At 42.3% G+C, this 26520-nt stretch overlaps 1 protein-coding gene across 4 annotated transcripts in view; it reads left to right on the top strand.

Moving 5' to 3' along the window:
• Ralgapa2 (Ral GTPase activating protein catalytic subunit alpha 2) overlaps positions 1-26520 on the top strand; it is a 259063-nt gene that overhangs the window by 11249 nt on the left and 221294 nt on the right. For all 4 annotated transcript variants that reach the window (XM_055602595.1, XM_055602598.1, XM_055602597.1 and 1 more), the window contains exons 2-3: positions 20107-20217; positions 26041-26093. In XM_055602595.1, coding sequence (XP_055458570.1) covers positions 20107-20217; positions 26041-26093 — 164 coding nt within the window. The remainder of the gene's footprint in view (positions 1-20106; positions 20218-26040; positions 26094-26520) is intronic.

The raw sequence follows: 26520 nt of genomic DNA on the forward strand, positions 1-26520 counted from the left end.
AAAAAGTAAATAGTGAAGTGGAAAAATATATCAGATTGAATTGGTTATATTTTTACTGCATTAAAAATTCCTATATACTAACAAGAAAAATTATAATGTCACAACCAGAGAAATGAGAGCTATAACTATATTTTAAGTGTCATGCTTTACTAGTAATCTAAGTTATGGAAAAATTAAATATAGTACCAAATTACCTGCCAGTTATCAAAATTGTTGTCTCTCACCCCAAAAACATACATATGAGGTCTGATCAGACTATAATTCAGTATAGTCTTACTGGAAAATGATTTAATATATGTAAGTGATCTTTAAAATGTATGTATCGTTTGGCTCAATTTCCTCCTCCAGGAATTAAACTTGCAGTGTTTAAAGGTTATTTTTATTAAGAAACATATTGCCACATTGTGTGCATATTTATTTTGTTTATTGAAGTGAAATTCACATCACATAAAATTGACCATTTTAAAGTGAATAGTTCAGAGGCGTTAAAATACTCTTGCAGTGCTGTACAGCTACTTCTACCGTCAAAGCTTCTTTTTTTTTTGAGACAGGGTCTCTCTGTATAGCCCTGGCTACCCTGGAACTCACTATCTATACCAGGATGGCCCTCATTTCACAGAGATCCTCCTGGGTCTGCCTCTTGAGAGCTGAGATTAAAGGCAAGCAACACCTTGCCTGATCTAATGTTTGTATCAGCAAGCAAAGGAGCCCTTTAGCTGTGAAGCAGTCAGCTGATTGCTACTTGTGTGTATCTGTTTAGCCTGACAGGGTTTTAACATTTTTCTTTATTCTCAGCCAGAAGATGTGGTCAGCATTTATACTAGCCAACACCCTGTGTTCCAGAACCACATACCAGTACCAGCTGAAAGAAGGGACTAAATACCAACGAAACAGCAAACGGGCACATTTGGCCTTAGATGTGGCTGTTCTCCGGGGTTAAATGTGTCCAGAGCATTCACCTGCTCACATCTACTCTTTCTTGTCACACCTCTCCTTTGGTGGAATAGTTCTCTTCACTCACAGCTGGGTTGGTTTGTTTTGTTTTCCCTGCTTTTGTTTTGTTCTCAGACCAAATCTAGGCACAGAAGAGATGATCTCTGGCTTTGCCAACTTGACATAGCTCCAGAGCTAGAGAGTCATGGAAAGAGTTCAGCCCCTCCCTATGAATCCACCCTTGACATTGGTTTCACATGGGTCATTTCCCATTCCTGTGCCAATTACTGGTGAGGGGGTTGGTGTGTCCTGAAGAGTCAGGTTGGTCACTTGTTTTGTTCCTAGAGATGAAACCTTAACTCTGGCTCCTTTGTATCTGAGAAGGTTCTGGAAGGCATTCTCATACGTGCTCAAGACAGCACTGGTAGTGTCCTGTTTGATGCCTGTTGTACCACAGAGTTCATAAACTTTTCTTCTAAATCATTGAGAAATCCTTAGTTGATATTCTGTAAATTCTACTTAAGACTGTAGATATTATATAAGGATTGTTTACTAAATTTGAAAGAAGTAAATCACTGTCTTTTGAAGAAATAGTCTTGAGCATGCCAAGTCTGTCTAGAGTAGAGAATCTCCATTGATTTTTAAGTTATTCCACAGAGTGAGTGCCTGGTATTCAGAAATCAAGGCATGGCTCTCACAGGAGTTCATGCTACTGAGACAGACAATATGTGAATAACAAAATGTTTATAATGTAATTTCAGGTGTTGATAATAGGAAAATGGATCTTGATATGGGTGTGTGTGCCCATGCCTGTCTAGGTATTGGGGTAGAAGAGGCTTTCTTGTGTGTTTCGATGTAGTCCTGAGTAGATAAGGCAGTGACTTTGTCATTATTTTGGGAAACATTATTCCAAGGAGAGGGAACAGTAAGTACAAAGGCTTCGGATCATAACTGCCTTGGAACTGCTGCACCAGAGCTCCAGAGTTAGAGGAAAAGGATCAGGGGTAAGGCCAGATGGGGAAAGACAAGACAGGAACCCCTAGGGGACAAAGGACAGGGAGCTGAAGTTTAGGTCAGGAATTGCTGTGGTTCCTGCTTGGGTGGCACACATGCTTGAGTAACCTACCAGACACTGCCTCTCCGGCTGTGAGCTCTCTTTGGCTTGTGCATTAGTTACTTTTCTATTGCTGTGATGAAACACTGCAGCCAAGGGAACTTAGAGAAGGAGGGGTTTATTTGGGACTTGCGGTTGCAGAGGGATAAGAGCCCATACCTAACATTGCAGTAAAGTGTAGCAGCAGGCATGGTGATGGGAGCTGGAAGCTGAGAGCCGAGGGGTCACGTCTTAACACCAAGGACGGGAAGCAGAGCATGAACTGGGAATGACACATGACTTTTGAAACTTTGAAGCCTACCCCCAGTGATGAACTTTCTCCAGCAAGGACATACTTTCTGAGGGTTCCCAAACAGGGTCACCAATTGGGGACCAAGTATTCAAATGACTGAGAAGCGGGGGTGGGAGTGGGAAATCTCATTCAAGCCACCACAGTTTACTTCATGAAGAGTCAAATCCTTTGTCCCAAGCTGGGCAGTGGCTGGAGAAGAGAACAGAGAAAGAACTGCAGTTGGCCAACTGAGTGGTGTGGAGCTGTGGCACACGTGCTTGTGGAGGAAGATGGGGGCACACAGTTTGTGTCCTTCCTTAGTGTGCAGCACCAGTGATGAGGATGCAAGCTAGGAACATTGTGGCCCAGGGAACAGGAAAGCTCGAGCCCCTGGACCTGTGCTTCAGCCCACACGACGGACTGAACTGGCAACGGGAATAGGCAAAGAACAAGCACACCAGAAAGCGCTGCATACGTGGAAGAAAAGGGGGGCAGGCCAGTCACTGAAAAAGACTGAGCCCAGAAAACGTCTGTGCTCAGAATAGAAATGACACAGCTACAGAAATGATGACAAACGGTAGTAGGCACTGCGGGAGGCCCATTGCAGGTGTTCTGCCAATTCTGAACTCATTTTCTGTATTTTGAGTGTTTCAGGATAAAAAGACTAGAGAGAACTTTGATCTTGGTTTAGTTTTAATTGTATTAATTGTGAAATTAATTGTATTAATGTCACTGCCTTGTGGCTTTTTCAGATGAGTGACTGTAGTTGAGACCGGGCTTACCAAAGAAGACAGGGGCACACAAGTTCCTGGACCCTCAGCTTGCTAACCACTGAGAGCATGGCGTGTGTTTTCTTCTGTCCACTTTTGTACATGTCTTAGTGCTGTTCTATTGCTGTGAATAGACATCATGACTAAAGCAACTTATAAAAGCATTTCGTTGGGGGCTTGCTTACTGTTTTAGAGGGTGAGTCCATGACCATCATGGCAGGGGGTGGCCGAAGGCAGGCACTTCTTGTCTGCAAGTTGGAGGCAGACAGATTGGGCCTTTGTGTGTTTTTGAAACCTCAACCAACCCCAGTGACAAAACTCCTTCAATGAGGCCACACCTACTTTTTCTCAAAACAGTCCTATGTGGCAGCTAGGGACTAGGCATTCAAATGTGAGCCTGTGGTGACCATTTTTATTCAAACCACTACAGTATGCTTTCAGCAGCTGCAGTAGCCTAAGCCCCTGGGATCCTCCAAAGAAAAAGTTAGTTCACCTCAGCAAAACAATAAATGCTTGCCTCCCTCTTTAGAGAGCAGCTTAATGGTTAGTGCCTGCTCCTCTGCTTGAGAGCTGGAGTCCTGTCTAAAGCCCTGTATCCTACACACTCGCCTCAGTCTCCTTATTGTTGTCTCCAGGCGTGTAGCATAGTAATTCAAAGTCAGATGGCAAGAGGAGGTTAGGTACAGGAAGAGGATCTTATGGTAGACTCCTAGAACTGTCGTTTCTGAGCCTAGACCATCTCATTAGCACTTTATAGTCTCTGTCTGGCAGAATAAGAAGTTGACTCATATGGTCTAAGGCTACCACATCTTGTAAATGAAAGCTTGTGTGATTGGAAATTTCATCACTTTTTTTGTTCATCTTAAGGTGTCCATGTTTGCTTATTTCCACTCAGTGCAAGCTCTTGAATATGACACAAGCAGTCTCTTGCTGCCCAGTTCTGTCTTGTGCTCTTTCCACTGAGTTAAAGGCACATAGCCTTTCCTAAACACAACATATCTTCTTTCAGCACTTTAGGTCATTACCAAGCATTCTTTTGTATGGTGTGTGCTATTCCTAAGCGCACTGCACATGTTGGACAGGGGATTTGTGTAATTTGCTGCTTTTAGAATTGATAAAGATACTAGTCTATGTATCATTTACGTTAACTTTTCTTTAGAGTTGAAAAGTCATGTCTTCAAGTTTGGAGAATAGTATAGCCAATGTCCTGACTGCATAGCTGCTAATTTCTTTTATAGTAGTCCAGCTTTGAAAAAAATTTTTTTTTCTTTACAAAATGCTGAGAAGCCCTTTTAGGTTTTTTTTTTTTTGGGGGGGGGTTAACATATTGTATTCCTATTATGAAAAATTGAATAATATGAGTGAGCTTGAGTGTAAACGTCTTTTAAAATTCTGCAGTCCCTTATCCATTGCTGGTATCCATTGCTGTCTAGCTTGTGTGTATTCTCCTATATCTCTTGCTTTCAGTTGTGCTTGTAAGCACCTATACAGACACACACAGACACACACCAGTTTTATATGAGTTAGCATTATACATAGTCTAATGCTGTGTTTTTTATGAAAACACCTTAAACATTTGTTCATCCCAGGACAGAAGACTTACATATTGTATTCTGTTGGGCTTCAATAACAAAAACTGACCACTCTTGCTGTAGATTGTGATTTTCATGCTCTTACACACTGTCAGCAGACTGTATTCCTAGGAGTGGCTCCCAGTGACCAGACAAGGTTTTTTGTTTACTTGTATAAGGAATACAATAGAGGTCACTAATTAGGGTGATTATAGAGCAAGAACATCATTATGATTTTTTTTTTCTAGAGGTAAAGATAGTCCTTTGGGGGAAGGCCTCTTAAATCTTTGTTAAATTAATTTCACAGAAAAGCCACCCTTTTAACCTGTCCAGGAAGAAGGTCATTTCGATTGCACGCTTGTCTCTGACACCCTTTTAAAATATGGAGTCTGGGAGCTGACTCAGTGGATAAAGCACTTGCTCCACAGTTCAAGGACTGGAGTTCAGATCCAGTCCCACTTAAAAGTTGTGTAGTCATGGGGTCACATGTAATGCGGGCAGTAGTAGGAATTGGATTCCCCAGAACAACCCAGCTTGCTGCACTAGCCAGAGTCAGGGATTCACTGAGTCTGTTTCAGTGAGAGGTCCCGCCTTGATGACTAGTGTGGAGAATGACTTCAGGTGTCCACAAACGTGTACTCAATGTGCATGTGCAGCTGTAATTCTATGGGAGTACTCATACATACATATACATACTGATATAAATGCAAAAATGGAAGATAAAATAAGCTACTTCTTAGGGTTTTTTTTTTTTTTTGTAGCTTATGCGATTTCTGTTTTGTTTGCTTTAATTTTTTTGTGTTAAGCAAAATGAAACAAAGTACATTTTTTAGGTGTACTTCCTTGCACTCTTCCACCACTTTTTCTAAGTGTGGACTCAATCAACTGAGCAGTGGGGAGCCCAGCTCAGTGGGGTCCAAGTGGAAGTGAAGTGCGCTCTCTGACCTTTCTTCCTTACAGAGAGTAAGACTGTACCTGCCTTCTGTTGTTGCTTGAAGGTTACTTGAGTCACCCCATGCAGAGCTGTTTGTAGGCTATTATTATATGATTAATAATAGTTATTTGACACAGAAATTATTTGATGGCCTTCCCCACCTTCTTCACTACTTTTCTGTTTCCTTAGCTGTTTGTTGAGAGTGGTAGGCAAGAGGTAACCTTTTAGGTCTTGATTTAATCTATTCTATTTTTGTCTCCAACTTCCCCCTGTGATATAAACTGGCCCCAGTCCAGATTAAAACAGTACACAAGTATGATTGGCTTAAAATTTATGTGAGCTTTTCTCTTCCTTCCTTCCTTCCTTCCTTCCTTCCTTCCTTCCTTCCTTCCTTCCTTCCTTCCTTCCTTCCTTCTTTTTCTTTCTTTCTTCAGGACGGTGGTTGAGACAGGGTTTCTCTGTGTAGCCCAGGCTGTCCTGGAACTAGCTCTGTAGACCAAGCTGGCCTCAAATTCAAGAGATCCACTTGCCTCTGCCTCCTGAGTGCTGGTATCAAAGGTATGCACCACTACCACCTTGTTTCTGTGAGATTTTCAGTTGGTACTAGTATTTATTTCATATTTTATTTCAGCTGTCTGTCTGCAAGGATGTTTTTAAGCTATAACTAAGAGAAAACTAAATATAAATGGATAAAAGGAGTTTTCCTTTCTATATAAAGAGGTCCTCAGGCAGGGCAAACCAGAATGAGATAATCTAGCTTTTCTGCAGTGTTGACTGTCCAGACTTCCTTCCTCTCTGCTGTGTCATCCTTACTGAGGCAGATTTGTGTTCAAAGTGTTGAAATACACCCGGATGGAATGATATCCATGATAGCCAGAGGCAGAGAAAAGCTGTTTCTCTCTGTGTCCCTTTAAGAACCATGAGTATTTCCCTGGTACCTCTATCAGACTTCTCCAGTTTAAATGGATCCGCACTGTGTCATAGGCTTTGCCCCATGGTAGTCACTGGCAAGGGTTATGTTGCCATCATAATTGGCTCAGTTACATCAGGCTCACTACCTATGGGTGGGGTATAGGTCAGTGAAGGATTATCCCTGAGTAAACCAATTCTCTGTTAGGAAGGGTGAGGGGCTGTTTGTGGGGGTGGGATGAGGGAACTGGGGAGAACCAGTAGTATCTGTTCCAGGCAGCTCTAACAATTTTTGTCTGAAGTGCTGTGGGGAATCCTTATGGAAATGAATTGCCAAGTTATGACAAGTTTTTGAACACATACATACATACATACATACATACATACATACATACATACATACATATGGGAGAAGTTAAAAAATTTAAATAGTGTAATTAGAATGTAACTAGGATAACAGTAAAATACGACTGTAATATATGTAAGAAACAGGACTCTTAAAGAAGCCAAAAGATGCGTTTATTTCCAGCAAATGAGACTGTGTATTGTGTAGTTTTGGTCCCAACAAGTCTTCATTCCTTTTGATGGCCAAGTAGTAGAAGTGGGCACAGGGTACGTGTTTATTTTCTCTTGGCCTTGAGAGTGCTTAACATTGTTCGTTGTAACAGATTTAGTGTGTCTGGTTTTATGTTGAAGTCTTTGATCTACTTGGGCTTTAGTTTTGTGCAGGGTGATAAATATAGGTCTATTTGCTACATGTAGACATCCAGTTAAACCAGCACCATTTGTTGAAGATGCTGTCTTTTTTCATTATATAGTTTTGGCTTCTTTGTCAAAAATCAAGTATCCGTAGGTGTGTATGTTTATTTCTGGGTCTTCTGTTTGATTCCATTGATCCACCATTCTGTTTCTTTGCCAGTACTGTGCAGTTTTTATTAGTATTGCTCTGTAGTGCAGCTTGAGATCAGGGATGGAGATACCTCCAGATGATCTATTGTTGTACAGGATTGTTTTAGCAATTCTGGGTTTTTGTTTTTCCATATGAATTGAGAATTGTTCTTTCAAGTTCTGTAAAGAATTGTGTTGGTATTTTGAATTGCATTGCATTGAATCTGTAGATTGCTTTTGATAGAATGGCCATTTTCACTCTGTTAATCTTACTGATCCGGGAGCATGGGAGATCTTTCCATCTTCTGATGTCTTCTTCAATTTCTTTCTTCAGAGACTTGAAGTTTTTTTCAAACAGGTCTTTCACTTGCTTGGTTAGAGTCACACCAAGGTACTTTATGTTGTTTGTTAGAAGAAAAAGTGGGGAAGAGCCTTGAACTCACTGGTACAGGAGACAACTTCCTGAGCAGAACACCAATAGCACAGGCTCTAAGATCAACAACAATCAATAAATGGGACCTCATGAAACTGAAAAGCTTCTGTAAAGCCAAGGACACTGTCATAAGAACAAAAAGACAGCCTACAGACTGGGAAAGGATCATCACCAACCCTATATCTGACAGAGGGCTAATATCCAGAATATATAAAGAACTCAAAAAGTTAAACACCAACAAATCAAGAAGTAATCCAATTAAAAAATGGGGTACAGAGCTAAACAGAGAATTCCCAATAGAGGAATATCGAATGACAGAGAAACACTTAAAGACATGTTCAACGTCCTTAGTCATCAGGGAAACGCAAATCAAAACGACCCTGAGATTTCACCTTACACCCATCAGAATGGCTAAGATCAAAAACTCAAGTGACAACACATGCTGGAAAGGATGTGGAGAAAGGGGAACTCTTCTTCATTGCTGGTGGGAATGTAAACTTACAGAACCACTTTGGAAATCAGTCTGGCAATTTCTCAGAAAATTAGGAATAGTGCTACCTCAAGATCTAGCTCTACCACTCCTAGTCATATATCCAGAAGATGCTCAAGTGTACAACAAGGACATTTGCTCAACCATGTTCATAGCAGCTTTATTTGTAATATTCAGAATCTGGAAACAACTGAGATGTCCCTCAACTGAGGAATGGATATAGAAATTGTGGTACATCTATACAGTGGAATACTACTCAGCAATGAAAAGCAAGGAAACCATGACATTTGCAGGCAAATAGTGGGAACTAGAAAAGATCATCCTGAGTGAGGTATCCCAGAAGCAGAAAGACACACATGGAATATACTCACTTAGAAGTGGATATTAGACATATAATACAGGATAATCATTCTAAAATCTGTACACCAAAAGAAGCTAAGCAGGAAGGAGGACCCTGGGTAAGATGATCAATCCTCATTCAGAAAGGCAAATGGGATAGACATTGGAAGAGGAAGAAAATTGAGAATAAGACAGGAGCCACCACAGAGGGCCTCTGAAAGACTCTACCCAGCAGGGTATTAAAGCAGATGCTGTTATAGCCAAACTTTGGGCAGAATGCAGGGAATCTTATGAAAGAAGGGGAGATAGAAATACCTGGAGTGGACAGGAGTTCCATAAGGAGAGCAACAGAACCAAAATAAACTGGGTCCAAGGGTCTTTTCTGATAGTGACACTCGAACTACGGACCATGAATGGAGATAGCTTAGAACTCCTGCACAGATGTAGCCCATGGCAGCTCTGTCTCCAAGTGGGTACTCAAGTAAGGGGAACAGGGGCTGCCTCATTGGCTGGCATTTTGATTACCTCCACTTTAGGGGGTGCAGCTTTACTAGTCTACAGAGGAAGACAATGCAGCCAGTCCTGAGGAGATCTGATAGGAGACCTGATAGTCAGATGGAAGGGGAGGAGGACCTCCCCCTTCAGTTGACTGAGGGAGGGGCATGGGAAGAGAAGAAGAAGGGAAGGAAGGATTGGGAGGGGCGAGGGAGGGGGCTACAGCTGGGATACAAAGTGAATAAATTGTAATAAATAAAAAAGAAGAAAAACCAAACCAAAACATTGTCCATTGTATTAACAGTGACAAGCTCCTTAGGGCATGGCATCAGAAGCCTGGTTATGCTGGGTGTCTTCATTCAGTGAGTGGTCTAAAGTGCTTGTTTTGTTACTATGCGTTATAAATCACATGTGCAGAACTTATTCTTTTATATGTGTTAAGTTTTAATTTGTTTTGTTTAATGTTTATGTGTGTGTTGTATGTGTGTGCGCACATCCCTGTAGAGGCCAGAAGGAGTCATAGCTCATAGTGCTGGAGGTATAGGAGGTGTGAGTCAGTCAATCTGGGTGCTAGGAACCAAACTCTGGTTCTTTGCAAGAACAGCAATTGCTTTTAACCTCTGAGCCATTTCTGCACCCCCTTGGTAAAAATTTTTTTAAAAAGCTTATGTGCCCTCGGGCGTGGTGGCGCATGCCTGTAGTCCCAGCACTCAGAGGCAGTGGCAGGCGGATCTGTGAGTTCAAGGTAAGTCTAGTCTACAAAGCGAGTCCAGAACAGCCAAGGCTACACAGAGAAATCCTTTCTCGAACTCCCCCTCTCAAAAAAAAAAAAAATAGCTTGGTACTGTGGTGTACGCTTGTAGTCTCAGCACATTGGGAGGCAGAGGCAGGCAGATCTCTGTGAGTTCAAGGCCAGCCTGGTCTACAAAGTGAGTCCAGGACAGCCACGGCTACACAGAGAAACCCTGTCTCCAAAAAACAAAAAACAACAAACAAACAAAAGCTTTGGTGCCTAGCATTCAGTTGAACCAAGGATGAAGCAGATTAGGATTATGTTGAGTGACTGTGAAGGAAGAACAAAAGGATGGAAGGCTGAGGGACAGTGAAAGGGTTGATTAAAAAGATGGGTGAGACTGGCGAGAAGACTCAGTAGGTAAAGGGACCCACATGATGGAAGGAGAGAACCAACTCCTGCAAGTTGTCCTCTGACTTCCATTTTTTTTATACTACCAGCATGTAAGTGCTTTCACCCAATAAATAAAAGTATGATTAAAAAAATTAAAAGATGAGCCATGGATACTAAATTGGGAACGAAGGAAATGAGGACTTGAGTACAACATGGATAGTGACAAGATGGTGGATTTGAGATTTGATTCATGGGCCCAGTAGTGTTTAAGAGTTGTTGGGATTAGGGTTGAGTGGGCAGGAAAGATAGGAAATGGCAGGGAGTAGGAGAATGAATCACTTGACACCGAGGCTTAGAAGGTAGGTAGTTAGCATCAGGTCTAGGCTCTGGCTGTGGGTGTGGGTGGTAGAGGTGGAGTGCCTGACACCTTCATAAGGGATGAGGAAGCCGGGCATCATCCGTGTAAATGTTGACATCACCGGCAATGAAGACAGGGAGACAGGCCCTACAGTCTTTGGAAAGTGTACTGAAGAGTAAGAGACAGTAGCCCTCCAGCTGGGGGTCAGAAAGTCATTGTTCTGTGATAGATGGTATGATGAGCAGCAAAGGAGCTTGTGTATATGTGAAAAGAGAAGGACCAGAATGGCCTAGAAACTGTGGGGGTGTGTATGTGGTGTTGGGATTTCAGGTTTGTGTTTGTAGTGCCACACTTCATTGCGCCAGGTGACATGTGAGTGTAGGAGGAAGGCACAAGCCTCACCCGGTGACTGTAAGGGGAGTGCTCTTAGGGCTTGCCACCGTTTCAGACAGAGCAGAGGGGAAGAGCCCTGTTAGAAATGTGGGAGAAGAGACATTTGTTGAGGTACTGGATAGAATGTGTAGGTGGGCTGTGTTAGGGACTTGGGGTGAGATTTGGTGGTAGACAGAGTTGTATGGTGTTGGTGTTTAAGATGAGGGTCATGTGAGAAGCAAGGGCTTCTCAAGAGATGAATACAAACCTGAGGAAGTGTTGGGAGTGGTCTGAATTACTGCTCCTGATTGCAGCCTTAAGGTTTCTTAGGCAGTTTATGGTCGTCAAGTAAGGGAGAGGGAATGTCTCACAAATAAACAGGCACTCCTCCTGCTCCAGTGGGTGGAGGGGATTAAGAGAAGAGCCAGAATTATCTTGAGTACATTATTAGTTAATATCTGAATGACTTGGGAAGTAATTGCATATCAAATATGTCTAGTGCCTAAAAGTGGATGAGGTTGGAAGTCTTGTGCTGCTTGAGGATTTTGCTGAAATAAGCCTCATGTGTTACAAAGCATCTTTTTGAAACAGAATTTGGTCTTCTGGTTCTTAAAGCTTCATAGAAATTGTGTTAAGTGTGAGACTGAAAAAGATTGCAGGGAAAGAGATGAGAAACAGTAGGGAGGACTAAGATGCAGAGCAGAGTAAATTTGAAAGATGGGCTTTGCCATTTATCTGACTTTGATGCCAGCAACTCAGGAACTTGCTGTTGGTGTTTGGATTTGTGGGACAGAAGCCAGAATAAAAACAAGAGTTTGGGCCAGATTTGGACTTCCTTGTATGCTTAGCTCAGGCTGAATCTGTGGGAGTTGTGGGCCATTGACAGACCTGTATATGTTGGTTTTCTTTTTGAAATTCTTTGCAACCATTGTAATGAGAACTTTGTGTGATCCTTGTGTTTTAGTTACTTTGAAGGATAAAGGGAATTGGTAGCTCAGAAGAGATATTTTGTTTTATTTTTGGAACAGGGTCTCACTATATAACCTTGGCTGGCTACAGATAGTCTCTGGAAGCTTGCAGGCCAGCTATCCTGGGGTAGGCATCAATGAGCAACCAAGAGACCCTGTCTCAAACAAAGCAGAAGGCAAGGACTAACAGTCAAGGTTTTTCTCTGACCTCCACACACGACTGCTGGACCTAGCAGGTATAAATAACTCTTTGTAAATAAGTGTGGTGGTATTCCATCATCCTAATTATCAAGCATTTTACTTATTAAGAGTAATCATATAGTAACAAACTTAGAAGCTTTGCTATTGAACATCTTTCTGACTAGATTTCTTTCTAATATCTCAGACTTAATAGATGACATACAGATATGGGCTAATTTTATTAAATGAATAATTGACAGCAGTTTATGGGATGAACATATGCTTATGTTGCTGTTATTTTGAAGATAATTAGAAATTAATAGCGGTAGAGTCTTATTAATTTATTTTGTACTTAGATGAAATTGAGCATAATTGGGATGGTATGGCTGTGGACTTTTTTTGTATTTAGGGTAGAAGCCCTCATCCTGTCTTCTGTCTTCTTACTTGGGAATCTTTTGACCACTGTTGTAAAAAGTTTGGCTCTGATTTTAAAAATAAATCACTTTCTTGTTTGCTGTGATCTTCAGGAATATCTTTGTCTCTTCCACAGAAGGGGAATTAAGTTTATCAACCCTTTCCCTGTATCTAAGTTCTGCTGGCTGATAATTTAATGTCTATCCCTTAGGTGCCCAGACACTAAACTGTCTGGAAACTGAGGCATGCAGGCAGGATGCACGCCTGAACAAAGCAGGTGTGGAGCCAGGCTGGAATCCCCTACTGCTAGCTGACTTGGGGGGATTAACAGCTTAGGTAAAGGGCTATGCCTCTGTCTCTAGTCCCTCTTGTATGGGGTGTTCCCCCAGAGCCTTGACCACATCCGTTTTAGGCCTTGATCACTCTAGGCTCAGAGTCCAAATCTGACTTGCTTTCCATTGCATAACTTTATATTTCTACACATAAGTGTTTTGGGTTTATACACAGACGATACAGAAAACATATACTCTTTACTGTTATATTTTTGGCTTTTTGAGACAGTCTCAATTTGTATCCCAGACTGGCCTGGAATTCACTATGCATTTCATACTGGCCTTGAACTTGTGGCTGTCCTCCTGCCACCTCTTCCTAAATGCTGCTGTTATAGGCATCATCCACCACTCTCAGCTAGTAGAGAAAGCATTTTAAGAGTCTTCAAATAAAGTCATTTTCAGGGCTGGATTTCTTTTATAATAGTGGTAACTTAAATGTGTTTGATTGGCCATGGAAATGCAGTCATTCCTTGGACACCTTCTGTTCTATGACGGCTAAGCTGCTGAGTCTGGAAAAGCCTCCTGGTAGAGAGTCTGCTGCCTCTCCTAAATAAGCTCGTGGTGTTTACCCATGCTCGCACTTTACAGCATGCACAGGCGGTTCTCAGAAGTGCCGGTTGATGTCACGAGGAGTCCTTCCCTAACTCAGGCTAGAACAGGTCACTGTTGACAGAAAGTTTGTGTCAAGGTGCAGCCGTGTTATTTGGGTGAGTTTTCCTATTCTTCTCTACCGCAGGCGACCATGTACTCGGGGCCACCTGATGTAGTTCTCTGGCCCTCACCTTAGTGAAGCTGTTTTGTACCCACCCTCTTCTTCTGCATTAATAGTTCCACAGTGTTTCATAAGAACCCGCTCTGACCTCTGCAGCTCCCAGGGGCACGGCATCAACAAGCATTTACTTTCCACCCTCCTGATGTTGGGCCTATACTGCCTAGGGGGTTCTGCTTCTTAATGCAGATTGTCTGCTTCTTGGGTTGGGTCCAGCAGTGCTCCTGTGTTTTCTCAGTTCTCTTCCATCAACACTACCTTAGACTTCCTAGCCAGTACTGTGTTGTACACACACTCACTGAAGCAAGTCAGGAAGTTAGCCTGGAATCACTTTGAGTGGGCAGAATTTATAGGTGCATCGTGGGGAATGAATAGTGCATGACATCTTTACATCGTGAAGAAAAGGGGACAACAACCTAGGCAACTACTTAAACGTGGAATCAGAAGCATATTGGCCTCTAAGGCTAATATTGACCAACGAAGCTAATTGTACTAGGATTATCACTGGTGACATACACTTCTGACCAACTTTTCAGCCTGTGTCTGCCCAGTTTATTGTTCATTATTTTTCTTCTTCTCTCTCTGTGTTTGTGTATGCATGAGGTGTATTGTATGTGAACCCTTTTGTGGATGCCCAGAAGTTGACATTTGGTGTTTTTTCTCATTGCTTTCCATTTTCTTGAGTCGGGGTTTCTCACTTAAACTGGAGCTTGCTGTTGCAGCTAGACTGGCTAGCCAGCAAGCCCCCAGATCTGACTGACTCCACCTGAAAGTGCAGTTACAGGTGTTCGCTGCATTTGGCTTTTGCATAACGTAAGGTGCCAGGGATCTGAACTTGGTCCTTAGGATTGCTCACTGAGTCACCTCCCCGGCCTCTAGTTTCCTTGTTCTTACCAGTGTTTTAAATGATTGTGTGTTTTGTTAAGTCACCTTGAATTCTTCACTTGTCTTTTTTCACTGTTTGCAAGTCTATGGTTTTGATTGTCTGGCCTTCAGTAATTCTCTAGGGAATTGGATAGAGAGATATGTGTCCAGACTAGGTGGCGTTTAGTTTTGGGGTGTGGGTAAAGGAGGCTGAAGGTCTCTTTCTCATAGAGAGCTGGGCTTGAGCTTCCTCCTCTGCTCTTGAGTCCAGCAGGGACTCCTGAGTGGGCTAAAGGCTTTCCTTCATTTGGTACTATAGGGATCTGCTCAAGCAGGTTCTCCGGAAGCTATGACATGACCCTTCTAACTAAGCAGTGATAGAAGTGCCATTAAAAAGGATTATGTGTAGAAGGAGCTGGAGGGAGAACTGGCCTGTTTCAGGGGTATGCTTGTTGACAGTATTGACTGTCGTCTTGGAATTAAGTACTATTTAATATGGGATGGTCTCATTAAGTATATGAATTTCTGAGTCATTGAATTTGATTGGCTTCATACATAGGCGAGGTTGTGTTATTTCTTCTTGGTGAGAGAGCTTTGCCAGGAGCTCAGTGATTATAAAAAAACAACTAGTTGGCATTTATATGATGCCAACTAATGTTCTACAAGCACTCGGCATATGCTTATTTTCTCATCACTGTAGCCCTGCAGTATTACCGACCATTGTTAGCCCCATTTTTCAGATGAAATTGAGGAACAGTGTTTACCGCTTTAGACCCTGTAACTTCTGCGCTTGAGCACACTGTCTGCTCCAGAGGTTTTGTCCTTAGCCTTTGCTGTTGACTTCCAGCTAGAAGTGGAGAAAGAGTTTTGAGTATAAGGTTTAGTAGCAAAGGAACACAAAGGACAGTTTGGAGAGCTATATAGATGATCTTTGAGAGATAATGGGAAAGTAATGCAGTTTACTGGCTGCTGGTGGGGAAGGAGAATGAGTAATTAAGGGTTACTTCAGAAATTTAGGAATGACCTCAAGCTGTGCTGGGCTGTGTGACATTTGCCTCCTTGTGGCTTTTTGGAAGTATCTGCCTGAGTCGTATGATGGTAATATGTTGGAAAGCATGCTAGTGTCCCTGTCAGACATGGAGGAGCAGAAAGGTCTCCCTCCTAGCTCAGTCCTTTCACTCCTTCCTCCTCCCTTTTCTCAGCAGACCCTGAGGCTAAGGACAGTCATGCTGCCCCCACTCTTGCTGACTGTTGCTCACTCTGCTCTGCCTTCTTTCTTTGAGCACCTCCTGTTCTTTTTCTTGTGGCTTTTCTGTACATCTCCAGGGCTCATTTATTTCTTCTAAATTCCTGACCTACCTTCCAGTTCTGATTTGAAGTCAGATGCTCATGCAGGAATTCTACCAGGCCCTACCTTTCTAACTTGTTTGTTATTTAGACAGGTCGAAGGAAATGGTCATTTAAGTGTGCTCCTTACCCCACACACTGCTCCATCTGCTTCACAGGGTTGTAGGGACGGTAGATGATAATAACTCACGAAATATCTTGTAAAGCATAAAGCAAACCATTAAATATATGCATTATTAATATCCCAAAGCTGCCTTTGTTGTGTTATTTATTCCTTGCTTTCATGCCCAGCCTGGGCTTTAGCCTTGTACTCTGTCTGTTGTTTATGCTCACTGTACGTCTTGATGCTCTCGGCTCTTAATTTCTAAGTACTTGGTAGAGTGTTCCTTGGCGTTGGTAGGGCACAATAAGTGAATGAATTAATTGAAGACGCCTGTCTAAAGAAAGTGTGTGGTTAGCCAGGTGCGGTGTCACATGCCTGTAATCACAGCCCACAGGGAGGCAGATGCAGGTTGTTAATCTCTGTGAGTTTGAGGCCAGCCTGGTCTACAAAGTGAATCCAGGAGAGCCAAGGCTACACAGGGAAACCCTGTCTTGGGGAAAAAACCAAACCAAAACAACAAAAAACCCAAACCCAAACCAAAACAAACCAAACCAAACAAACAAAAAAAACCCAAACCAAAGACCCAACAATAAAAAGAAAGTGTGTGGTTATAGTGGTCCCTCAAGGCCTAAGCAAGCCCTTCCTTTGTACCTCTATGGTTTTTTTTTTTCTTTTCTTTCTTTAACTTTTTTCTTTTTTCTTTTTTCTTTTTTTTTTTTTTATAGTGGTCCCTCCAGCCCTAAGCAAGCCCTTCCTTTATACCTCTATGTTTTTTTTTTCTTTTCTTTTTTTTTCTTTTTGTCTTTTCTTTTTTTTTCTTTCTCTTTGTAGCCTTGGCTATCCTGGATTCGCTTTGTAGACCAGGCTGGCCTTGAACTCACAGAGATCTGCCTGCCTCTACTTCCTGAAATACTGAGATAACAGGTGTGTGCCACTGTGTCTAGCGTCTGTGTGCTTCTTAAAGTTTGTCTTGCTAAAAATAGTTTGTTTTATTCCATTTTTTTCCAGTGTGCTAAACTCCAGTGCCTCTTCTAAGATCTATCTTTATTCTTTATTCTGTAGATCTTGTACTAGATGTGTAAAAAATTTGATATTCAGACTTTTTCAGTCACTTAACAAATGGGTACCTTGAATCTCAGGTAATTTCCTGGGGTAGAAGGGGCAGCGGTGAACAATGCAGATGGAATTCCTGCCCCCATGTAGTTTCTGTTCTAATGTCACAGATGATACAGATATAACTGAATAGGTTGGATTTTGGGCCATTTTAGTGCTATCTTTGATGAGGACTCCTGAGTTGGTGTGGATAAACTGTGTTGCTAGTGTTATGCCTGGCTTACTTTGTGTTGGATGACCTTGAAGGTATCTACTTGTCCTGCTAGTGAGAGCTTTAAACTCTTACCAACAAGACTGGGTGGCTGAGGAAGGAGGTGGCTGCTTACCTTGGCTTTTGGCTTCAGGGAAGTATTGTGTTCTGTATGGAAGTCCCTCAAAGTTCTTGAGGCCTGTCTTTATTCTGGTTGCTGGTATTTTTAATGTCTTGGAGTGACCAGGGGCAACTGGCAAGAGTTGCTGATCATCCAGTAAACTTTCTCAGTTGTACTGGTGTGTTTGTACCCACCTCCCTACTAAGGGGCTATTGGTTTCCCCGAGGCTTCCTAAGTCCACAGCTCTTTCAAGGAAGAAGGCAGGAGATGGGATGAAAAGTACAGAGTGACTCTTGGAACATTTGTGGATTTCTCTGAGGTATAAATGAGTGATCTCATTTCTGAAGGATGAGGCCAAACCAGCTGTAGGGTGACCTGGAAGTTGAGCCAGTGTTCCTGATGGGATCTAATTGGAAAATATGTTTGGGAACTTTGAGGACTGTAAAGATGTCACAGTGGGTAAAGTGTAGGGCCTGAGGGGGACAATATTGTGCAGTGGAGGTGGTTATTAGCAATAATTGTTCAGTGGAGATGCAGACAGACTCACAGTGGAATGGTGTGTTTTGGTTGACTGTGTTTTAGTTTTAGTTGACTGGGTTGCTGTGCTTAGTCCTCTGCAGAAAGGACATTGAGTAGTAGGTTTGCCATTAAGTTTGAACTGTAGTTAAAACATACACAGTCCTTCCTGCCAGGCTGTCTATACCTCCCCTGTGTGATGTCGACCCAGTTTCTCCTCTGGACCAGGACATGTCATACTGCTTCATTCCTCAGGTCATGATGGACCCCTGACAGAATTAGGTCTTCTCTGTTAGAAACAGCCCCTACCCTCAAAGAGTCTACAGTCCTACTCGTACATCACTATGCTCTTGAATCTAGAGCAGTGTCTTGTTAATATCTTCTTAAATCAATTGAATAAAAGAAACACTACAAAAATCTCGAGTACCACTTGTATACCTACAAGCAGGAAATCTTGGGGCCATCAGTACACAAATGTCATGTTGCAGCAGGCTGATTATAAGGCTATTAAGGTTTCCTGGAAAGACTGTGTTGCTCCTAAGAATGATAGTAGTCAGGGAGAAGGATGTAGTTTGGTTGGTAGAATGGTTGCTTAGCATGTGTGAGACTGAATTCAGTTGCTAGTACCACATAAAGCCAGATGACCCTGGAGGGGTGGAAGCAGGAGGACCAGAAATTCAGTGTCATTCTCCACTCTATAGGGATTTGCAGGCCAGCCTGGGTAATAAATAAGTCAATAAACAAACAAGTAAGTAAGTACACGGACAAAAGAATGGTAGTGTATATGTGGGCTGATAATACTGGTTTCACTGTTGCCTGTTTTCACCCAGGTAAAATTTGCAGCTACTAGGAATCTCTTCCATTTGATGGTGTTCTATTTTGGGCTATAAAAATAATATGAAATTGACAGATCATGTGAGTTTAATAAACATTTTAGGGGGCTGGAGAGATGGCTCAGAGGTTAAGAACACTGGCTGTTCTTCCAAAGGTTTTGAGTTCAATTCCCAGCAACCACATGCTGACTCATAACCATCTACAGTGAGAGCTGGTGCCCTCTTCTGGTTCTCAAGCACACATGCAGGCAGAATATTGTATAAATAATAAATAAATATATATTAAAAAATAAAGATTTTATATGCGTTATGCTAAAGAACTTACAAAGATTTTTGCACAAAAGGAGTTTATATGGTAACCAAAGGAAGTCAGTTCTGTAGATTCATGCTTTGTGTTACTGTGAGCTGTCTGGACTTGGGTATTGCAGTGAGTTTGCCATATGGATTTACAGTATTAGTTAGGACTGCAAACACAGGGGACCTATTCTGTTACGGTTTCACAACATCCGTTTCTTTTCTTGAGTAGTCTTTAGAATTTTGACGCAGTTCTAATTTCCCTTAGATGTATAATTAATTCTAAAGCGTTAACTCCAGTAGTCACGATCTTGTAAATGTTGCAAACAACATTGCTAGCTTCGAGAAAGGGACAGAGGTTTGTTGAAAGTGGACAGCTGCTCTGCTCCCCAGTGTGAAGTTTTTTGCCTGGGCTAATCAGGCCTCTGGGAAGAAAGAACCCCAGTGGAAATGGTAACTGTGTATCCGTCTCTCTGGCATGTAGTTCCTGATCACAGCAAAGCTCTGTGGCACAATAGGAACCCACGATGCACAGTGTTGATGGGGAGTGAAGGCAGGGCACCTAGGCACCAGAAGGAGACATGCGGCTGCAGGGATGTGTTGGGATTGCCTGCTAGGTCACATGGACTGCTTTCTGTTCCCGTGCCTAGAAGACTGTGGCAGCGGAGAAGGAGAGGTTGATGTCTCTGTAAGACCTCCACCAGTCGCTTTTCACAAGTCCACAGAGCTAGAGGCCTCTGTCCAAGCTGCTTTTCCAAGGATCTCCATGTCTTTTTTTCCCCAAAGAAAGCTCTTGGACCCATCCACTTCCTCCAGCAGTTTAGCTGGTGTGTGAGTGTTGTTCCCCCATCAGTCTGGCCTTGGGTGGGCCTTACGGGTTCCTGCACATTTGTGTGTGGGGTGGTGTCCCAGTGCAGCCCAGAACTCTCTTAGGTGAGTAAACAAATGAGAATACTGCTTTGTTTTGTCTCGTAAGTGGTAAGACTAGCTTTATTTTCTTTCATTTTTGAAAATGTTTATGAATTCTAATAATGTTGTAAATGCAAACTTCTTTTTCAGATAATGTGGATGCAAACGATCTGAAGCAGTTTTTTGAGACGAACTACTCTCAGATATATTTCATCTTCTATGAAAATTTTATAACACTGGAAAATAGTTTGAAGTTAAAAGGTAAGCATTTCTACGACTCTTTTTTTGAGCGCACAGGAAATTTCAGAAGTTATGTTGTTGTGAGCTGCACGTCCCGCATTTTTAAGCTTTCTTTCTTCCCAGGGTTTAAGACATCACTCTGGCGGGCTGTTTCCCTTGAGTGTTCCCTTACACAGGTGTTAACTGAACAGCAGATGCTAAAGGGAAAATAGAAAGAAGCCACAGAAGGCATGAATTCCAAAGGGATAATTTATTTAAAGAGCAAGGAAGAAAAATAATGCATGGACAGTTTTTTTTTTTTTTTTTTAAATCTAGTTTTAAGCTGTGTTTGTTTGCACAAGCTATAATCCAGAACTCTGGAGGCAGAGGCAGGAAAATTATGAATTCAAGACCAGCCTGGCCTACAAAGTGAGACCCTGCTACAGAAGCCAAAAACAACAAAATAGCACCAACAGCAAAAGCAAATTCCGTCAAAGGGGATGTGAAATGAAAAGCAAGTGCCTCCTTGCCTGTACCTCCTGTCCTTAGAGATTTTCTGTATCACAGATGAGTTTTGTTTGTATGTTCACATACTTATGCCCGTATGTAAAATATTCTTTGGAAGACAAGCCAGCTGTGGGAATTTGGTAAGGGAATTGTGTAGCTGTGAAGCCAGACTCTGCTCATTCTTCTTGCTGTGGCTTCCTCATCATTACTTGGCCTGTCTGTGCTGGTTTCCTCCTGCCAGCAGGAAGCAGATTAGCAGGTTTCAGCACAGAGCTAGGCACACAGCACCTGGCCAGTAAGGGCAGGCTGCCACCACTCTCTTTGCCTTTCCATTTCATGTCATCTGTTTGGGAAACTAGAAAAAACAAATGAAAGTGCTTTTCCCAGTATCTCACACCAACTCAATGCAAAATTCTGCTGCTAGCATCTCCAGCAAACATCATCTGGTGCCCATTAACTTTGTTCAGTCTTGCCAGGCTGCTGGGAGACAGTTTCAGATCCTGCAGGCTAAGGGCTGAGTGCTACAAGGCTACCTATCCCCTTTAATGCCAGTTGCAGGTTCTGGGCTGCATTCCGGAGCCTACCACTCTCTTCTCAGGGTCTGTTAAGTTGTGAGAATTGCTGGCAGAATGTAGGGAAACACCCTTACTTATTTATATTTATTATAAATTTTTTGTTTGTTTAGTGCATTACACATGAATAGTACAGATTTAAAAGGGTGCCTATGAACAGACAGACAAAGAGCTGCGTGTGAGGTCTGGAAGGCCCTGAACACAGGAACTTTCTTGCCATGGAGTTGGGGAATACCACTGTGCATGTACATGATTCATTTTTCTTTACAAGTGGGGAGCTCCCTTAGCTGCATCCTTTTGGGTTTACAGGGTGCTACATTATGCAGGCATGATTGATCACTCTATTGGTCACAGGTGATGAACTCAGCCTGAAGGTTGTGGGTGGGTGGATGGGGTTGAAAGTATGATTTGGAGTGGAGAACAGCATTGCAGGTAGAGGTCAGAGTCTGTGCCCTTGAGGGCCTGTGTGGGGAACATGTTTCTTTTTCTTGCAACATAATGTATGTGAATGAGATGTAAGGAAATCTGATTACGCTTGCCAGGAGCCTTGACTTGCAGGCCAAGGAGTTGGGACTTTGTTTTTTTTTTTTTTTTTTTTTTTTTTTTTTCTTAGAGCACTTAAAAACATTTACCTGTGAGACAAGTGTCCTGTTAAGTGCTGAGTGCATGGGTACAGAGGTGAGTTGTGGGGGCTGATGCTGTCATCCCCGTGTGAGCTGTGGGAGACTGGAGAGGACTCCCAGCAAGGTGGTGGTTAAGGGAAGAGAAGGGGTCCTGCGTGGCTGAATACAGAGGAGAGAGGGAAGTCAAAGAACTTTTCAGGGTCCCAGATTGACTTACGAGGTATCTTTATAGCTGCAGTAACCTTCGAGGAGAATAGTATTTGGAAGTTCAGAGGATGAACAGCCTGTATTAGAAGTACTTGTGGGACACTCAGGAGTAAGTGTTGGCTGGGCAGCAGAAATGTAGGTGAGCCGGGAGTGGGAGAAGTGGGTAGAAGCTTGCTACTTCCAAGGGAGAGAGTATATCAAGGAGAAGGGAGTCATCAAATAAAAAGGAGAGAGATATGTTAGCGGAAGGGAGTTAGGAAAGTGTATTGTCATAGCAGCCCAGGGGAGGTTTAAAGGCATGCATGATCAGAAAGCCTGATGGTGCAGAAAGAGGAGATGCTGTGGGATTAGGAAATGAGAGCTCACATCTAACCTGAGGACATTTCTTGGAGAGGAACTGTCAGAAGCTTGACAGGTGGACACAGAGCAGTGGGGTGTAGAGCTGGGAAGGCACCCATGGAGCTGTGATGTGTAGATAGTGTCTTAAGCTGGTCATGGGAGAGTTGTTGAGGGGTGTACCTACAGCCGGAGGAGGAGAGGGGCAGCCAAGTGGATTTGTAACAGATAGTATAGGAAGGGGGTGGAACAGATAGGTGGAGAAGGGGTAAACAGTGGGACACAGGCAAGTGCAGAGTGGCTTTTTGTGTGAGAAAAGATAGAGGATGAATGTAGACAGCCTTTTTTGGGATAAGAAAGAAAAACAAAAGGCTTTCTAAAATGCCCCAATTGCTGTGATTAAACGGAAGTGTGACCTATGCGTGGAGGAGAAAGGATCTGGGCTCTGGTATCCAGCAGCTGGTTCAGAGTCTAGCAAGAGCTTGGGGCTCTAGTATACAATCAGACTATGCAATAGCTTGTGCCCTGGATGCCAGCATGTTTTTCTGTTTTGTTTTGTTTTGTTTTAAAGGTGTTTCTCAGTTTCCACCTCAGATTTGTAGATTGAAATAAATCTTGAACTTAAGAAAGTTTATTTTGGCTCAAAGGATAAATGTTACAAAAATGAAATCATCTGTATTTACTTTGTTGGTTTTGCTCCACTTGGTTTTATAGGCATGTGGAGGGGAAGCCGGTAATGTCAAAGTATCAGTGAACTGAGTTTGGCAGCTTAAGCCTTGATTCCTGCACTTAGGAGGCAGAAGCAGGAGGATCTCTGTGAGTTCAAAGCCAGCCTAGTTTGCATATTGAGGTCTGACAAGGTTATTTAGTGAGATCTCATCTACACACACACATACACACACACACACACACAAATAAAAAACAAAAAAAGCAGTAAAAAAATTTAGACATCAGATCTAAAAAAAGCTACCTATCCAAAATTATTTTAAGTCACTCCCCATTTTTCTCTCTTTCCTTCCTCATTATTCCTTTCTTACATCCATCCTTTTAGAAACTTGTGGCATTTCAAGGCTGTATCAGTTGGTGTGTGACAGATACATATATATCTCACTCCCAAATGCCTTGAGACGGCCACCATTCATCTTACGGTTCCCTAGGTCTGCTGGGAAGTTCTGCCTCAGCCTAGCTTGCACCCTTTGGTCAGTTGTGTTGAATGGCTTCACTCACATGTCGCACAGTTGACCGAAATATCTTAGTTCTCCGTGTGGAGACTCATCATGGAGGCCGGACTGGATTCCTTCACAGGATGACCTCAGGGCCTCACAATCAGCAAAGCACCTCACATTGGCTAGAGGCACATTGGTCAAAGGGTGTCATGAGGCAGTTCCAATTCAAGGGATAGAGACAGAAACATCTTTATGGGAGAGAGGACTGTGTCCCTATTTGGAAGCTCTCACAAAGATTCAGTGATGAACCAACAGTAACAGAGTAAGATTTTGGGAAGTTCTTGCTCTTTGTGCAATTTGTATTGAATAGGAGTGAAAAAAAAATGTATTCCAAAAAGGAAATAAAAAATGTTTACTAGGAGTAATGAAATCATTTTATGGTAACATCAGGTTTCTAGTTACTCAGAAAAGTTTGGAGATGCTGACTTTCTCTTCTTCACAAAATATCATTGGTCTGTCTCCCCGCCTGTGCTGCTAGCACCAAAGCTTCTAGTAGCCTCAGCTAGACTGGCTGAGAGGCCAGTCAAGAGAGGGTCTCCTTGCTTCCATTCTTGTGTTTTCTTCTACCCCCAAGTTTGGTTTCAGAAGAGTACCTGGGGCTATGGCTTACACGGTCACCAGGACTCTAGCCCTGCAATGGCGTTGTATTCTTAGTCACTATGGTGTCTTTACTCACCTCGTCTGCCTTCCTTTGCTACTCCTACACTCTAAGCCTGTCAGTTCCAGTCTCCCCAGGCTTTGCACTAGCCTCTGGGTCCGTCCTGACCTGTGAAGCATGCTCAGCCACAAGAACTTTGTCTGGTCAACTCTCCCTGCCTGTGGGTGACTCCCTCAGATTTCCGAATGGCTTGCTTCTCTACTTGTTGTAAAGGCCATTTCATTTGTAAAAGTTGTCTAATTGTCAGTTCCCAGTAAAGTATTTTCTGACTTCCCTAATCAAAATTTTAGTTTTAGTATTCTTCCTTTGCTTTTGCTCATGGATATTCTAACTTATTTTTATATTTTGCCTCATCTTGTCAAAATATTATTTTCCCCAGGACAGAGATTTTTGCTTGTTTGGTTCATACCTTTAATAACTCAGGGCCCAACAGAATTCCTGAAAAAGTCTTAAATGAATGAATGAATGATAGCTACTTCTTAGAGCTATAAGCATTCAGTCAGGTCAGGAACCTGAAACTGATAGCTTTCTTGACCTTTGTTACTGTTCTTGTCATTGAGAGAGGTTCTTGCTATGGACCCTAGGCTGGCCTTGAACTCCTGGTGATTCTCAGCCTTCCACTACCAGTATTACAGTTTTGGACCACCATGTCCCACTGGCTTCACTGGATACAGTCCTATCCATTCATTTATACACAGCCTGTGGCAACAGTGTCTGATAGTTGCAAGGGAGATCTGAAAACCCTACAATGTTTATTGTCTGTTTGTTTGTTTGTTTCTTTCTTTCTTTCATCTTTCTACCTTTTCTTTCTTTCTCTTTCTTTTTTCTTTCTCCCTTCCATCCTTTCTTTTGTTTTTTTCTTTTCTTTTTTTCCTGAGACAGGGTTACTCTCTGTAGCTTTGGCTGTCCTGGAACTCTAGAACAGGCTGACCTGGAACTCACAGAGGTCCACCTGCCTCTACTTCCTGAGTGCTGGGATTAAAGGTGTGTGCCACCACTGCCCGGCTTAGCTGCTGATTCTTATGTTAGATGCATGCTAAGCACAATGTCTGGGACATACTGTAGACAATAAATGATAATTACTAATGGAGGCAGGTATACGGTTTATATTATTATTAGTTAATATTATCAAAAGGGTATTGTGGGGCTGTGGGTGTAGCTCTGTTGGTAGAATGCTTGCCTAGCATGCTAGAAACCCTGGGTTTAGTTCCAGCACCACATAAAACTGAGTATGGTGGCATGACTTTTGTAATCCCAGTACTTGGGAGGTAGAGGCAGGAGAATCAGAACTTCAAGGTCATCCTCAGCTATATATCAGGTTGGAGGCCAGTCTTGGCTACAATGATACTCTGTCTCAAAAAAGAAAAAGCACAGTGTGAGATTGTACAATGGAGAAGACAGGTTCTTTTCTGTAGATGTTCATGTTCTTTGCCTGCTAATATTATAGCTGTTTTTCCTGTGCATTTTGCTGCAATTTGAGCCAGTAAGTACCTCATTAAGAAACCAGTTTAGAAGGCATGGAAGTTGCTTTAAAAGAGCTGGTGTATGAGAGTGGGGGTGGCTGTGGTTGAGTGGCCTGGATGAGCCATCTCATGCATTCCTGTAGCGCTCTCCCACCGCCCCCTAGTCGTTCCCCAGGCATGCTGTCAGCATTTAAGATGCTTTTCAGCAGCATGTGTGATATTCTAAAGCTTAAGTGCTAGCGTGATGACTAATTTCTTTTTCTTAATTTTCAGGGAATAATAAGTCACAAAGGGAGGAGCTGGACTCCATCCTCTTTCTTTTTGAAGTAAGTTTTGGTGGTTGTTGTTATTCTTATTGTTGGGTTATTGTTATTATCATAGCTTTTGAAATCCTTGTTGAAAATGAGATACTTTATTTGATCCTTAATTTTATTTGAAGGTAAGTAGAAATGGCTGTGCATGGATGTACCCTCCCTTCTTTTCCTGCCTTCTACCCAAATCTTACAAAAGATACTGTTAAGAATGTTGATATGATTTTTATTTTTAAAAAATGTGTAGAAGTTTCCCCTGTATGAACACCTAGATGTAAAGGTACTAGGTGGAAGAGTAACAAATTTTAAATAGTAATAGTTTTTGCTCTTTTCTTTCCATATGAACATCTATGTGAATCTTACATAAATGTTCCCTATCCTCAGACTGCAGGTGACTTGTCTTACTGACGTGAATCTGACAGACTGTTTTCTCACATATATA

This window comes from Psammomys obesus, unplaced genomic scaffold (genome assembly GCF_907164565.1).
Source record: "Psammomys obesus unplaced genomic scaffold, mPsaObe1.curated_primary_1811, whole genome shotgun sequence".
In the NCBI taxonomy this organism is placed as follows: Eukaryota; Metazoa; Chordata; class Mammalia; order Rodentia; family Muridae; genus Psammomys; species Psammomys obesus.